The sequence below is a fragment of the Athene cunicularia genome (genome assembly GCF_003259725.1).
Source record: "Athene cunicularia isolate RWA chromosome 9 unlocalized genomic scaffold, athCun1 chr9_part1, whole genome shotgun sequence".
NCBI classification, from domain to species: domain Eukaryota; kingdom Metazoa; phylum Chordata; class Aves; order Strigiformes; family Strigidae; genus Athene; species Athene cunicularia.
The window spans coordinates 19,425,022-19,440,642 of NW_020799110.1; the positions used below are offsets into that span (position 1 = coordinate 19,425,022).

Here is a 15,621-nt window from a genome sequence, read left to right on the forward strand (position 1 = left end):
AGGCTTGTGTTCATCTTTGATTAACGGTGCCATCATAAGCAAAGTATCAGAGCTTTAGAGAATTACCAAGACCTGAGCGAACCTGACAAATAGCATTCCCAGAGAAAGAGGCTTTTGCCTCTCTGTTTTGTTAACATGCTCTAATTTTTCTTATTACTAATCATCCAAAGTCATACAAGCTTTAGTTAGTTAATAGTTTTCTTTTGCTGTAATGTCAGTACAGGTATAAGAATGAAAAACAGGTGCATTTTGTTAGACAAATGCATATATAACAGAACAATCCATGCAAGTGGAAGGTCCAAGGAGTTACTGTGTTTTCCCACTGGTATGGTTTCTGCACACACTATTCATCATTTGGATCACATCCCTCATGGACTGTTTCAAATGAAGTTACAGTAACAGAACAATGTGATGCATTAGGTACGCTTTCTCTGCCTTATGAAATAAAACAGCTCAATTTTTATTTTCTTTTTTTTTGTCTTGCAGGGTTCTTACTAACATTGTTGCTAAGTGTCATGAAGAACAACTAGACAACTGCATCAATTCTTATGTGACGGTATGATTGTTGCTATGTTGTTAACTATTTTACGGGAAGGGGGGCTGGGTTTCTGGGGGTTTTGCCTGTTTACTCAGTTGAATTTGTTTGTAGCTTTTTCTGTATTTGCATCATAGCTTTCTGCTGCTAGTGACTCTGGTTAGGAAAGTAATGTAAGATTTGGAAGAGGCTGAATCAACTCTCTTCCTCTGCCATAAGTTTCTTGTGTCACCTTGAACAAATTACACTGCCTCTCTGTGCTTTAAGGGCGCACTGTAGAGCAGGGACACTCAATGGAGTGTCCTCCTTCACCAAACTCGACTGCATCCTGGCTCACAGCCTTCTTCCATTGAAGAGGACAAAGGGCTGCTCATGTTTCCTCTCCATGGTGCAGCTTCCTTTCCATAGGACGCCAAGTTGAGCAAGCATAGGAGGAGAAAGCTGCAATGCACTCTTAAAGGCTACCAGGTTGTGGGAGAGGCAGTTCCCCATAGTCAGTTGATAACTAGAGCTTACCTTTTAGAAGCAAGACCCTAGTACAAATGGAATTCCACTGAGCTTCTAGAAGCATAGGCTTAGCGTTAGGGTCTATGAAATGGTGTTAAATTCAGAATTTCCCACCTTGCACAGTTTAAGAGGAGGGAAGGGGGGAGATAAGTATGTGAAAGAAAAAGAAACTTTATCTGGATAGATACCAGAGACATTTAATGTAGTTTGCTTGCAGTTTGCAGCACTCCTCTTGACTGTGTTGAGACGTATCACTTTAAAATATCTGGCCATCTGTATTATTCATGTACAGGTAGATTTCATGGAATCACAGAATCATCTAGGTTGGAAAAGACCTTGAAGATCATCCAGTCCAACCATTAACCTGGCACTGACAGTTCCCAACTACACCCGATCCCTCAGTGCTATGTCAATGTGACTCTTAAACCCCTCCAGGGATGGGGACTCCACCAACTCCCTGGGAAGCCCATTCCAACATCCAACAACCCATTCTGGAAAGAAATGCTTCCTAATATCCAATCTAAACCTTCCCTGGTGCAACTTGAGGCCATTACATCTTGTCCTATCGCTTCTTTCTTGGTTAAAGAGATTCATCCCCAGCTCTCTGCACCCTCCTTTCAGGTAGCTGTAGAGGGCGATGAGGTCTCCCCTCAGCCTCCTCTTCTCCAGACTAAACCCCCCCAGTTCCCTCAGACGCTCCCTGTACGACCTGTGCTCCAGACCCTGCACCAGCTCCGTTGCCCTTCTCTGGACACGCTCGAGTCATTCAATGTCCTTTTTGTAGTGAGGGGCCAAAACTGAGCACAGGAATCGAGGGGCGGCCTCACCAGTGCCGAGTACAGGGGTAAGATCCCTTCCCTGTCCCTGCTGGCCACGCTAGTGCTGACACAAGCCAGGATGCCATTGGCCTTCTTGTCCCCCTGGGCACACTGCTGGCTCCTGTTCAGACGGCTGTCAATCACCCCCCCAGGTCCCTCTCTGACTGGCAGCTCTCCAGCCACTCCTCCCCAAGCCTGTAGCACTGCTGGGGGTTGTTGTGGCCGAAGGGCAGACGTGCTGAAGAGGTACTTCTGGGTGCTCTTCATGGCTGCAAGATAACTGCATGTTTCTTAGGAAGCTAAGTTTTTTAACTCAGCTTCTGATTATTTTCTTAAGCCATGATTTTAGTTTCAAGATCCTGTGTCTTTTCATGTGCCACTGTACATAAATTCTTTTCTCATCTGTAAAGTTTAGATTCTTGTAACCATTCTGTGTTTACTCAGCTTTTTTCATCCATTATTGTTTTGAAGAAAAATATATAAAATATATATGGATATGTTCTGTGTATGGAGTTTGATTCCAGGCAAGCTGTATCATGACTTAAAAAGCCAAAGGAGTGGCCTCCTTTAAAGATGATCTCCTTGTTATCTGTATCAATTGAATGTCCCTTAAATGAATGTGCATAATGCTACTGGCCAGCAAGTATCTCATCAATAGTATATTTGGGTAACAACTTTGTAAACTGAGAATTTTATGAAGAAGCATGTTTTTAAGTAGAAGAATATGTTAACTGCTGTTACTGGCATGGACAGAAGAATTAATAGACAAATGAACCTCATTTAAGGGTGTTATACTTCCACCCATCCCCCTGTTCACTTGCCTTAATTTTTTTCTCTCCCTTTTAATTTCAGTGGAGAGGGCTGGAAAATTTTGTTCTAGCCTTACTAGATGAATCAGTCATGAGTAAATTGTAATATCTTTTGAGTTTTATGTTTATTAACTTATTTGTGTATTTCAAATAGCAGCATAGAGGAGAATTGCAGGTTATTAGAAGTGAAGTAGATATTGCCATCATTTTGCCTCTTGGCCTGCTCTGGTTGCAATGAGAGATCGCCCACAGTCATGGAAAGAAACCATGAGTGACAAATGTCTGTATGGGCTTCTGGCTGTAATGATATTCTGATTCACTGGGCAACAAGTAGTTTTCATAACGTACATTTCATCTGTAGATTAGGAGTAATATATGTGACATAGGTCTTGGGGTTTTTTTTGTGGGTTTCTAAAATTAAATTTAGGAATGAAAACAAATACATTGCTGATGAACTCTAAAACTTTAGCATATTCATGGTAAAACAATTAAAATATAATAGGAGTTAAACTAGTAAATGGGAAAATTGTTTTAATTTCAGTGTTAACAACTGTTGGTTGATATTTCCATGTGTATGGAAAGTAATTGCAGTATGTATTTACTTTCATTCTTCATGAAAGTATTTGTTTACAGGTGATGCTTCTCAGCATCTTAGTAGTCAAATTTTAGTTTTGGATACTCTGATTTAAGCACAGAGGAATTCTGCTGAGGTCCAGCAGAAATGTTCAGGTTTCAAAATAAATAACCTATGTCACATTTAAATGTAGTTAATTAAATGGGTATTAAAACCTGTTCTACTCAACTTTTCAAAATTGCAATAGACACCTGTTTCAGCTAAATATCTTAGAAATAACACGTGATTATTAGGCCACGCCAAAAGTCCATTTAGTCTGTTTTCCCATTTCCAGCAGCAGCCAGAAGCCAATAACTGTTAATTTATTTTATCCATCTGTAAGGAAATTAGTACCTACTTTAGAAATGCTGGTTTGGGAATAGGTAAATTGAGAATTGTGAGTCACTCAGAAGAATAATGGGAAATTACGCCGACTTAAATAATTGGACCTGGAAGTGTCAAACTGCATAGAGAGAAGCTTATGGCATCTGCTTTGGAAATAAGGCTGACTGTTAATAAGATATTTTCAAGTGTTATTCTTACCTTTTCCATTCAGTCAGGTAGGTAAAAGAAATTTCATCCCAACTGATGCACTAGCAGAGCTCTTGCTTTAGGAAGGAGTAATGGATCCCAGTACCAAATAAGTTTAAAATGTTGAATAAAACTCACACTAGATTTATGAATTTTGAGTGACTTGGTAGATAAATTCCTTTCTTGAGGGCTTGACTTCTAAAAGGGGTATAGTTTTCCCCTTCTGTCAGTTCCAGTGGGTGCTCTACACCTTTCAGGATGAAGAGTTGGTGCCAGCTCTGACTAGCTGTTGCCATGGGAAGAAAGGAGCAAGTGAAAGTGGCCTTGACTAGGTGGGTGAAAAACCCTCCGTACTTTCTCTGCCTGCCTATTCTTTTTTTCCCCTGGTGAATGGCTTGAAAGACAGTTTAGAGGTGTGGGGATCCTATGCCTTGATGAAAAAATAAATTGTAGCACTGATTTTAAGCAGAAATTCCTCTTGGTTCACATTAAGCTGAAATCAACAGGAAGTTGTGTTTAAAAAATGTGCCGTTACTGCTAAGGGAATTAAACTTTATGCGAATGCATCAGGATATTTTGGTGGCAAAGATTGTCAGCTGTTAGGGATGTATAAATAATTTATCTTCTCCTGCTGAGGTTTTTATGTTTGTTTTAATGAACGTTTTGATATTAATTTTTTTTTCCCCCATCTTCTTCAGTATGTGTTCAGGACCAAATCGTTTGAAGAAAGGACTGTTCATGAGGAGCTGGCCAAGAATATGACTGGTCTTCTGAAATTAAATGACCAAGTAACAGTGAAACAGGTTTTAAAGGTGAATGATAGCTTGATTTAGGATACTTTGTTTTCATTTTGATCTTGGAAGATGCAGGGAGAATATTAATCTGTAAGTAGGACATTTCTATCCAATTTCAGCTGCTGCCTTTGATTGACAGTGACCAAAATGAGAATGATTGAGGTTTCCTGAGGTTTCACGTATCAAACCAGGTCTAAGAAATTCATACATGTGCAGGGACCATCACTGAGCCTGTTGGTTATGGTATAAGATCTAGCCAGTCCAGTTTGAGAGTTCCCAGTGGCAAAAATATGTTCAACTAGTTAGAGTGAACCAGTTCTGATTTCCTATGCTGAGCCACTAGAATACCAAAAATAGGCTGAAAAATGCAGAAAAGCTGGCCTGCAAGGAACCTTGGCCATGCAAAAGTACTTGTGGTTGGATTTGTTGTGGGGTTTTTTTGTTTTTTTTTTTTAATTTGTAAGCTTTTTGAGTGTAGCTGTTTCACATATCTCCTGCAATATGTGAGGATACAGATATTAATATGTCTCTTACCTGTTCACTATAGCAAATGGTATTTGAAGAACCACTCTGTTTAATGGTACTTGTTTAAAAAATATTCTGGACCAGATTACCAATCTGGAAGTAACAAAGCAGTTTATTCTGATCTTCTGTTCTCTGAGGTTCTCTGCGTCATGCATTCCTGCCAGTTACCTTCAAACAATGAAGATAGTGCTCAGCAGGAATGGAAGGATTGTAGGAGTGGTGTTTGCAGTCTCCTTACTGCACAGAGCCACAGCGACAAAGTGCCTGAGAATGGCTTCAGCTCTCTTAAGGACATTATCTAATGTTACTCACATACATGGCACTTAGGCTCTTCAATTTATTTGTCATGTAGAGTTTATCATTGTGCATTACTGAGAAATGTAATCCATCTATAAGGAATGGTAATGCATCCTAAAGTATTTATGAGATAATCTTTTTTTCCTTATCACTTTTTTCTTTCTTTTGAACAGCATTCCTGGTTCTTCTTTGCGGTTATCTTGAAATCAATGGCACAGCACCTGGTTGATACAAACAAAACAAAGGTTAGTATATATGTGATCTCAATTAAGTAGGCAATCAGTCTCTTAGGGAAAATATAAAATCTAGAATCCTGGAAAATACACATACTTAGACTGCTAAAAAAAAAAAAAAAAAAAAAAAAAAAAAAAGAAATGCTGTTATGCTTTGTATAATATTGGTTTTACCCACAAAAACATTGTATTACCTACTAGGCTCAAACCTATTCTGGTAAGCTAAAAATACACTTGCATCAGCTTTGTAATGGGTGGGTTAGAATGGAATGCAAATTCTCTAATTTCTGCCAGTTACCTAACAGGTGATTATGCCAGACAACAAATAGATGACCTAGAAACTCCACTTTGCTTTGAGCAAACCTTACATAGCTGGAGATCAGTGCTTTGACCTTTTCTCTGCCTGTCAAAGATGCTTTTGGTATACTTGTGCTGGAATCTGAGGATAAGCTCTCCCACTTTCCTATGGACCAGATTCTTCCTTTTGGGGTTTATACTCAGAATATATACATGGAACTCTAAGAATATTTTTTTATTCAAGTTTATTCTTGGCCTGAATGTATTTTCAGGTGTAATATGCAACTTTGTACATTCTCAAGTGATGATCTATTTCCTCCTTAGGTTTCCCGAACTCAGAGGTTTCCAGAATCATTTCAAACTGAGCTGGATACACTTGTGATGGTCTTAGCAGACCATGTTGTTTGGAAGTACAAAGATGCTCTCGAAGAAACCAGGAATGCAAACTACAGTGTTGCCAAATTTCTCAAGGTGAGATGTTCTGTCATTACAGCATATGCACTTATATCCCCATACTTAATACAAACTTGAGACTATTCTAGTCCAGTCAAAGGGAATAAAGACAACTCTGAGTGAATGATGTCTCAACTTCCGAGTTAAGCGTTGACCTGTAGTTCAGTTTTTCTATGCCCTTCAGTCTTTGAGAATGCAAAAGCTTTACCTAAATCTGCTTTAAAACAATTCTTATTCATTTATATCTGTTCCATGAAAGAGCCCAAGCTTTCAGATTCTGCAAATTCTTACATTACATTCAAATGGGTAAAAATTTGGTAAGGAATAAAACCATAGTTACACTTGAGCTGGTATTTTTTCTTTAAGTATTATAGCCCTGAATGTCTGTGGGTGGGTTAGTATTTCCTAATCACAACCAGACTGGGCAGCTTTTTACAAACCGGAATAAGCAAATTGCAAGTATTATGTGAAATATAGTAAGCTACCTTTTTAACTCTGTAATACCCTTTCATTTACCAGATATAAGAAAACACACACATGCTTTGGAAAAGTCACTAAAAGGGGTTGCATTGTATGATTTTGTCCTAATATTTCTCGATCATTTTTATTTTCCCAGCATTGAATTAGCTCTGGACCATGGGAAAATTGCCATTCAATAAGTTGTGCAGATTTAAACTGGACACATTGACACACATTTCCATTAATGTAATGATGTATATTAATGATGTACAGAACATTGTGTATAGTACACACTGAAACCCAGACTCAAATATTTTATGACAAATTGAAGCACAGCATTAGGAAGGAGCAGTATTCCAGCAATATAATGTTCCTGTGAAGTTATAAGGAAAACACAAACTGCAGATGGATTTTTCTCCTTTCATACATAGGTGAAATAAATTATAAACTTGCTGTCCACTGAGTTTGTTCTCTGTTGCTGATGTTAAGCTGTATCTATCTTAGTGTTACATCATTTGGAAGATGATGCTGGTTTGAGGCAGGAGCATGGATGGAGGTGCTTAGTCAGTAATTGCGTGGTGTTGCACCTGTGGAGGTGTTGCAGATTTGAATGCTCTTTTTGTGTGTTACTCAGCTAAACTGGGAATACAGTAATGTTATGTTATATGACATGGCATATGGATGGGTTTTAATTTCTAATTTGGTCTGCCAGAAAGAATTGCATAGGTTAGAGATGATACGGCTTTCTCCAGGCTGGGATTGCAGCAGCCTTTGAATGCTGTGTGGCAGAGGGCTCAGGGCTTCACTAGTTTTGCAGAGTTCGGGAACACCAGAGAAGGGGAGGGAATTCAACATTGCATTCCTGATCTGGTAGGCTAACTCTTCAAGGAAAAAAATGTCAGTAACTGTAATACCAAGGCTCTCAAAAGACTTTACATCTTCTGGCTGTTTAGCCCATCAGTCAGCAAGAGCAGTGTTCTCATCATAATATAGTGGCATATTTTCTCCCAGAGGAATAATGTAGCTCATAGACAGCAAGTATAGTGGCTGGATTTATTCCTCAGGAGTCATTGCTCTGTCACTGAAGGAGATATTCCGGTCAACTTCAGTCACATACCACCTCTAGTGATTGAATGTTACAGTACATGAATGACTTTAACTAGATAAGCTTTCTCCTACTGCACTGTACACTGTGATAATTATTTTAGACTGTAGACACAGGGAAAATGAAAGGTTTGATCAATCTGTTATTACTGAAATTTTAAAATCAAGACAGATTGACTAGTTCCCTGGTTTTCCTCGCCCTGCTATAAGACTAACTTCACCTGCACAAATGACTCAAGTTTATAGGTGACACAAGGCAAACAGCAAGGTAAGTGAGGCCATGTACTGCTTTTTTTGGCTATAAAATATTTTTTTTTCCCCTTTCTTAGCGCTGTTTTACATTTATGGATCGTGGATTTGTGTTCAGGATGGTCAACTGTTACATAAGTATGTTTGGAACAGGAGATAGCAAGGTATAGTTTTGATTTTTGTTTTTGCCAAAGTGACTTGCTAGCAGAATATTTTTATATTGAGACTATTTATGATCTGTTCCATGGCTTCACCATGCTCAGAACTCAAGTCAGTGAAAACATTTACTGTAAAAAATGTGTTTAAAACCTTTTGGTTCTGAGACATCTATCCCCTTTTCTGGGAGTATATCACTGTGTCCAAACAACTTCTCTCTGAGCTCTGCAAAGACTGCTCAGACCAAAGCATGCAAAAGGCTGAATTTACTTTGTGCTTCTTTGGAGAGTACACTTGTGGTTTGGTCTATAAATATCAGCAGTAATTGGCAGTAATTTTCTTTGAGGAGATTAAACTAAGAGCATATGAACAAGTTAACATTGTGTAAACTCAAGTGAGAATGTAACATCTCAGTTATTTTGAATGGTGTGCTCTTACCTCATTGATGATGCAAGAAAGCCAATCTGCTCCAAATTAATTTGTGCTCAGTATGAGGAAAATTCTCTGCAGCCTGAATTTCTTCTTTAATACCTATAATAGTCAGTGATACAGTTTGAGCAATACATTTCAAACTGCAAGAGGTCCCCAAGTATTCAGCTTGACTCCTTTACTCTTCCGTCAGGATGAGTCACAGGCTTTTTCTCTTCCATGACTGGGTTTCTGAGCTATCATACCAGAGCATGCAAGATGATAGATAACAGAATGTATTCAAGACATACACTTTGAATGACTCATCTTTTCCAAAAAAAGCTTACAAAACTCCATTGTCCGTTAACTTTTTATAATTCTTTAGTGGTGATCTGGGCATTCGTAGGTAATGAGTGAGATTACTCCAGGTCTGTTTTGCTTTTTACTAAAGCCAACTTCATGCTGCACTCGGACCTTTCACCTAATCTCTTGAACAGATGTAGAATGGAGTCTCTCAGTATTAATGTAATAGCCTGAAGGCTATAATTCTGTAAATAATTCTATGTAATCTGAAAATTATTTCCACATTTCAAACTTCCCTAAATACATTCAACCACAGAAACAGATGTTTAATTAAAAAAGCCAATTAATGGCCAGTGGAAAAGCCTGAGATTAGTCAGTGTGCAGAGCAGAACTTGGCACCTCCTTGGCAGTAAGTGCATGCACACTGCCAGCCACCCAGCATCCCTCCAGAGCCATCTGCCAGGATGCCTGGAAGCAGAATCGCTGCGGAGCTGAAACAGATGTACCACTGGAACAGGCTTTGCAGCACTTGAAAACAATAGCCACAAAATAAAATCAGAGATTTCTGACCTCAAGGAGAGAGAGGCCTTGCACTGTTTTCATTTTATCAGACATTTAAGCAAGAGCCGGTCATTTAAATGTGCTGCAGGATTTCTTTCTGTGGGTTTTTTGCTTATTTAACTGGATTGTTTATGTATCAGAAAGATGACACTGCAATCTGACCTCTCTCTTCAGAAAGTTTAACAGTGTATATTACTGCTTTAATAAATAGTTTGTGGGTGTATCAGTCTATAACATCGCAATTTGAATTTATGTCTAATTGTGAATGAAGCACCATAAGTTCTGTTCCGCAGAAATGTCACAGTATTCCATATTTTGACATTTAAACATTGTTTTGAGAAATACTTAATCAGAAGTTGAAATACCTCATTAGAATTCAGTTCGTTGTTGCATTCCCTTAAAATGTCACCATTCCTTTTGAGAAACACATTCCAGGTGCTTCATTTCTTTATTTACCATTAGACCCTGAGTTTTGTGTCCAGCTGTATTCCTGATACTGCACTACAGTGCAATAAAACATTTCAGGAAAAAATTCCTCACCATCCAGTCCTCAGCAGACTCTGAAGTGTATGTTCCAGGTGTTCTAGCCTGACGGTGGCAGCAGAAATGCTACAATTTAATTAAACAAATTTTAAGGGCAAATAAAAGACTTCTACAAGTGCTTTCTAATGCTAGGGCAAATGTTTGACCTAGATCAGTGCAGTATTGTATTGGTAGTCCTCAATGCTTTCTGCCACTAAGAACTAAGGTGAAAAGATGGAAATAAAAATGTATTACTGGATATCATGTATTATCTTTATATCTCAGTGGCACATCGTTATAGTGGGAAAGATAAATTCCTGAGGTAGTTGCAAGGCTTCACAGAAGATCATGGATGGCTTCTTGGGAGGGAAATATTAAGGAAATAATACCAAATTGTATAACACCCTTGGAGCTGGAACTCGCTGGCATCAATAGGGGAAGTTTTCATCACTATAAATAAGTATGGGATCTGTCCTGTGTGGTTGAAATTTTGTATTTGGTTGACCAAAAAGAGAAGGAGCAAAAAAAAATTAAAAAAAAAAAGAGGTGTAATACTTGTAATGATCCCAAACTGATGTGAACTGGAGATGGTACTTTGCTATGATTATATGCTATAGTATATACCATCAAAAGACCCAGTGTAGCTTTGAATATACCTTAAATATTTGGCTTGAATCAGGCTGCTATTTATCAGCACATCTTCAATGAAAAATTGAAGCTGAGGAATCTAAAAAACTTGTTTGACTGTGACAAGTTTGTTTGGTAACAGAGACAAAAACCAAATGTTTATTATTTGTGTAGCTTGGCATAACAAGCTGTAAGGTTTCATTGTTGGCTGTGAGTTTGAATTTTGAGGTAGAGATCAATAGTAGTGCAGCTCTGTCTTACCATTTTCCCTGTTTTAATGTGAACTGAACGATTGCCTGTTGTGATTTTCAGACTTTACATCAGTTCAAATTTGACTTCCTTCAAGAAGTCTGTCACCATGAGCACTTTGTCCCTCTGTGCCTGCCCATACGATCTTCAAACATTCCTGGTAAGGCACCACCCCGAAAGGGTTTCTGTACAACTGCGAGTTATCGGGAGGCTCAAAGAGCAGATAACAACTAACTCTCTGAAGTATCATGTCTGCACATCAGGCACAGAAGCCCCAAATGGCTTTTCAGGTGTGGTACTTAAGCAGCATGATAAAAATAGCATCATTCCAGTATGCCTGTAAATAAACGCAACCACTGACAACGCAGTTAGGAGGTGGGAGGCTACTCTTCTGCTGGAAGTTTTGAGGTGAATGAACTGGGCTATTTGCATGGACTAATTACTAAAAGTGCAGTAGCCTTGGGAGGTGGTGAGCTAGGGAAGGGGTTGAACAAGTACAGCGGGAAGGGGAAGAAGCTGAGGCAGTGATAAGGGCATTGTGAAACTCTGCTATTTGGGAACAGGCTTGTCCCTGTGACAGCCTCTCCTTTGCAGGGAAGGTCTGAACAGGACAAGCAGCAGGAGATAATAGGCAGTTGGTACTTTTGCCTCCAGGGTGTCTCTAGGACTGGCAGGCAGGTCCCACGGAATAGCATTTTTTTTCTCTGCATTTACTTTCTTGGCTTCTGGCAAGCCTGTGCATTACATGGTCACCACATACTGAAGTGTTTTACCTGGAGCAGTGAGGCAAGAGAGGCGCATTTCAGAGTCTGCTAGCAATACCTCCTGAGCTGCTTCTCAAGGCAGGGCATACTGTGTGTAACCCGTGTTTTGCAGAGGCATGAGCAGGTTTTGCCTGTGCTCTGCCACAGGAGTGAATTCGCCCTGCCCATGCCCCAGAGCCAAGGGCCACCATACATCCCATCTCCTGCACTGAAATCTGTTGGTTTGAACCAAACTTTGTGGCCAATACCCAGTACTGGGTGTTTTTCCTCATTTCAAAGGCACTGGGTTTCAGATCTGGGCACAGTTCCCAGTTCTGACAGTTTTCCCCATGCTCTGAGGAGATCACTTGGGATGTGGTCCTTTAAGTTGCTGAAAGTGGAAATTGCTTCCAGTGGAAGGCAGAATCAGCTCTGTGCAGCTTCTCTTTAGCTTTCCACACCAAAAAGTGAGTTTAGTTCTGACACTCATAGCTTTCTTTAACAGTAGAAGCTGTTTAATTCAAATTTAAGTTAAATTAAAAAAAAAATGCAATATATTTTTTACACTTAAGTAAAAAATGTGCATGATTTTTGCCTATTTTTCTTTTATATTTATGAAAAATGAAGACCCTGTGACGCCTTCAGAGTCAACACAGGAATATCGAACATCAGGTATGAACAAAATGACTGCATAAGAAGTAAGCAGAATTGTGCATCAAGAGCTTTTAAGATTTACTTTGACCAGTGCCACTGAACTGTGGCAAATTAAGACAAAAATTATTTATCATTTTCAGAAGTGGAATTAGTCTGGATCTCTGTTTTAGAAGTTTTCTAGGTAGAATATGGGAACAATTTGGACTCTGTGCGTCAAAGAAGTGAATAGTCTTATGGCGTGAAAAACATTTGATATTCTCATATGGGAATGTGTATGTAAATTGTGTTATTAAATTGTAAAAATTGTATTATTTTGAAATAATATTAATTCTTTTTAGAAAGTGAGGGAGCAGAATTGGGCAGTTGGATTAAGAAATCCAGGGATTAAATCAATAAAAGTTATTGAAAATTTGAAAAGGGGCAGGGGGGGAAGGAGTATGCAACCTATATATTAATTTAAAGTATTCTTGTCCGTTCTGTTCCAAGATATTCCAGAGTACACATTGACCAATGAATTTTGCCGCAAACATTTTCTAATTGGAGTCCTCCTGCGGGAGGTTGGTTTTGCCTTGCAAGAAGACCAGGATATTAGGCACTTAGCTTTGGCTGTGCTTAAAAACTTAATGGCAAAGCATTCGTTTGATGATCGATATGCAGATCCGGTAAAGAAACTTTTTATTCTTTTTTATTTGCTTGTTCATACAGTAGCTAAACATAAGCTTCCTTAGCCACCAGTATACGTTAATTAGTTTCTTCAGGATTATGTTGTATCTTTTATTTTTTAGGCAAAACAGGCACAAATAGCAAACCTGTACATGCCACTCTATGGAATGCTTTTGGACAATATGCCAAGGATTTACATGAAGGATATGTTCCTTTTCAATATCAATACTTCCAATCAGGTAATTCATGTGATTTTTCAGAACACTGAAACAATCAAACTGAGGTCTGACCCTGTCAATCCGATGGGAAGAGGTCCTAGTTTATGCTGGTCACAAGCTAGCTAATGAAATGCAGTTCTGAAAATGCTGACTTGTTTGCACCCGCAGTGTTTTAATTTGGAAGGTCTCGATTCTCGGAGCACCTGTGGGGCCCTGGGAGTCCGTACCGGCAGAGTACAGACTGTGGGTCTGGAAAAGGTGCAGGACACTGGCTGTCCTGGGGCTGGAAACCCAGAGGTTTGCAGCCCCAGCCAGTCCATCTGGTACGTCTGCCCTGGTGCTGCAGGCAGGTGGCTGAGGACCCTGTCCTCAGGCAGGTCCCTGGGCAGGTGGCTGGTGGTAAAGAAACACTGCCATGCCCACAGATTCTTTGCCAGGTTACATCATGGCCACCCCAGGTAGTTTCACTGGTACACAGAGGGACCACGAGCTATACCAGGAGGCAGAGGGAGTGCATACAAGTATCTGAAGGAGGGAAGGGGTACAGAAACATCATAAAACAGCTTCACCACCACAGAAAATGTCTGTATAAACTGTGCACATGGAGGAGCATGTTTGTTTACCTCTTGTTATATTCATATCCCTGCTTTAAAAACTAGAAACAGATTTCTGCAGGGGTGTTGTGTCTTTCAGTCCTTCCACCAAACAAGGCTGTTTCATCTGCTTATTGCTAACAGCCTACTGAAAGCAGGTTTTGAAGCTCAGTATCTAAGAGAAGCCTGTCGGGTGTGCTGTCATTATGGACGTTATGAGTGATATTATTTACTGGAGTTTATTCTGTTTCTTTCAAAATACAGGGATCTAGAGATGACTTGAGCACAGCTGGAGGATTTCAGAGCCAGACAGCAATGAAACATGCAAACTCTGTGGACACATCTTTTTCCAAAGATGTTCTGAACTCTATAGCAGGTATAAATGACAGATCGAACATGCACATAGGTAGATTTCTGTGTATCTCTATCCATCGTGCTTTCTGCTTTGTATTCATGGAGAGTATACCATTAACCCATCTTATACAATATTCAGGGAAACATGGTATACAATGCTTCTCTTCCCTTTGGGTGTTTTTGAATAGATTTTTATTTCTCTTGTGAAGCTGCTCTTCCACTGCTTCACTTACTTGCCTGCTTTGGAACAATGCCAGCATTCAGACTCTCACAATTCCCTGTGCCTGACTTTAATTCTTGTAGTCTCTGCTTGACTTAAGAATAGTTCCAGGGTTTCTCCTGAAAACTATTGAAGTCTCTCAGAGGAAAATATTCTTAGTTATTCTTAGTTTTTCCAGGCTTAATGGAAGGATAGAAACACAACTTACTTTGTTCACTTTCTCCAAACTCCATTTCAGATTTCAGGGATATGCATGGTTTTTTTCCACTGATTTTTGTGGGTTTAGGTCAGGCCTTATAGAATGCAACAAGCCATTTTAATACCATGAATAACAGCAAACTGAACCATTTTATTTCAACTTGTGGCATGTTTTCAGTACTAAACATACCCATCAATAGCTTTGCTATTGGAAATTCAAAGCACTGGTGTCAATCCAGCATGTGACATTTTATGTTTTCCATTTTTCTTGTTAGTTTTTGTATCCATAAATGTTTTAGTTTAGCATGTTTGCTATGACTTTCATTTACAGCCTTTTCATCAATAGCTATCTCTGCAGCAAACCATGCTGACTCCAGAGCTTCCTTAGCAAGTCTTGAATCTAACCCAAGTACCAATGAAAAAAACAGTGAGAGAACTGACACGTGTGAAAAGGTACATGTGCAAATGTTGAGAACGGTTATTAGAGGTGGAAACCTATCACTATACTTAACAAGACCCTTTACTGCCAATTCAACAGATCATGAGACCTTTGTCTTTGATTGGATCAACTCTTCGTTTTGACAAGTTGGATCAAGCTGAAACTAGAAGCCTTCTTATGTGTTTCCTTCACATTATGAAAACCATTTCAGAAGGTATGAAAATGTGCACTCACTACTTAATGTACCTGGTAAAATATTGTGAATGCTGAATCCAAACAAATATTAAATGAGAATAATTATCAGTGTAGTTTACAGGCTTTGGGCCAAGTTTAATTCCCTGTAACAGCTACATAATATGTTTTATTATCTCCCTTTAGACGCATTGATTTCCTACTGGTTGCGAGCACCATTCTCAGAAATAACAGACTTTTTCAGCATTTTAGAGTAAGTTCACTTTGTGGGTGGTTGATTTAATGTCAAATGATGAT

General features: G+C 39.2%; 1 protein-coding gene across 2 annotated transcripts in view; it reads left to right on the plus strand.

The window, feature by feature from the left end:
• The window catches only part of DOCK10 (dedicator of cytokinesis 10), a 136,057-nt gene that overhangs the window by 91,090 nt on the left and 29,346 nt on the right, over window positions 1-15,621 (plus strand). For both annotated transcript variants that reach the window (XM_026854829.1, XM_026854828.1), the window contains 13 exons: window positions 487-556; window positions 4,512-4,625; window positions 5,603-5,674; window positions 6,284-6,430; window positions 8,305-8,388; window positions 11,114-11,210; window positions 12,421-12,465; window positions 12,934-13,109; window positions 13,233-13,349; window positions 14,186-14,297; window positions 15,025-15,146; window positions 15,232-15,346; window positions 15,511-15,577. In XM_026854829.1, the coding sequence (XP_026710630.1) occupies window positions 487-556; window positions 4,512-4,625; window positions 5,603-5,674; window positions 6,284-6,430; window positions 8,305-8,388; window positions 11,114-11,210; window positions 12,421-12,465; window positions 12,934-13,109; window positions 13,233-13,349; window positions 14,186-14,297; window positions 15,025-15,146; window positions 15,232-15,346; window positions 15,511-15,577 (1,338 nt within the window). The remainder of the gene's footprint in view (window positions 1-486; window positions 557-4,511; window positions 4,626-5,602; window positions 5,675-6,283; window positions 6,431-8,304; window positions 8,389-11,113; window positions 11,211-12,420; window positions 12,466-12,933; window positions 13,110-13,232; window positions 13,350-14,185; window positions 14,298-15,024; window positions 15,147-15,231; window positions 15,347-15,510; window positions 15,578-15,621) is intronic.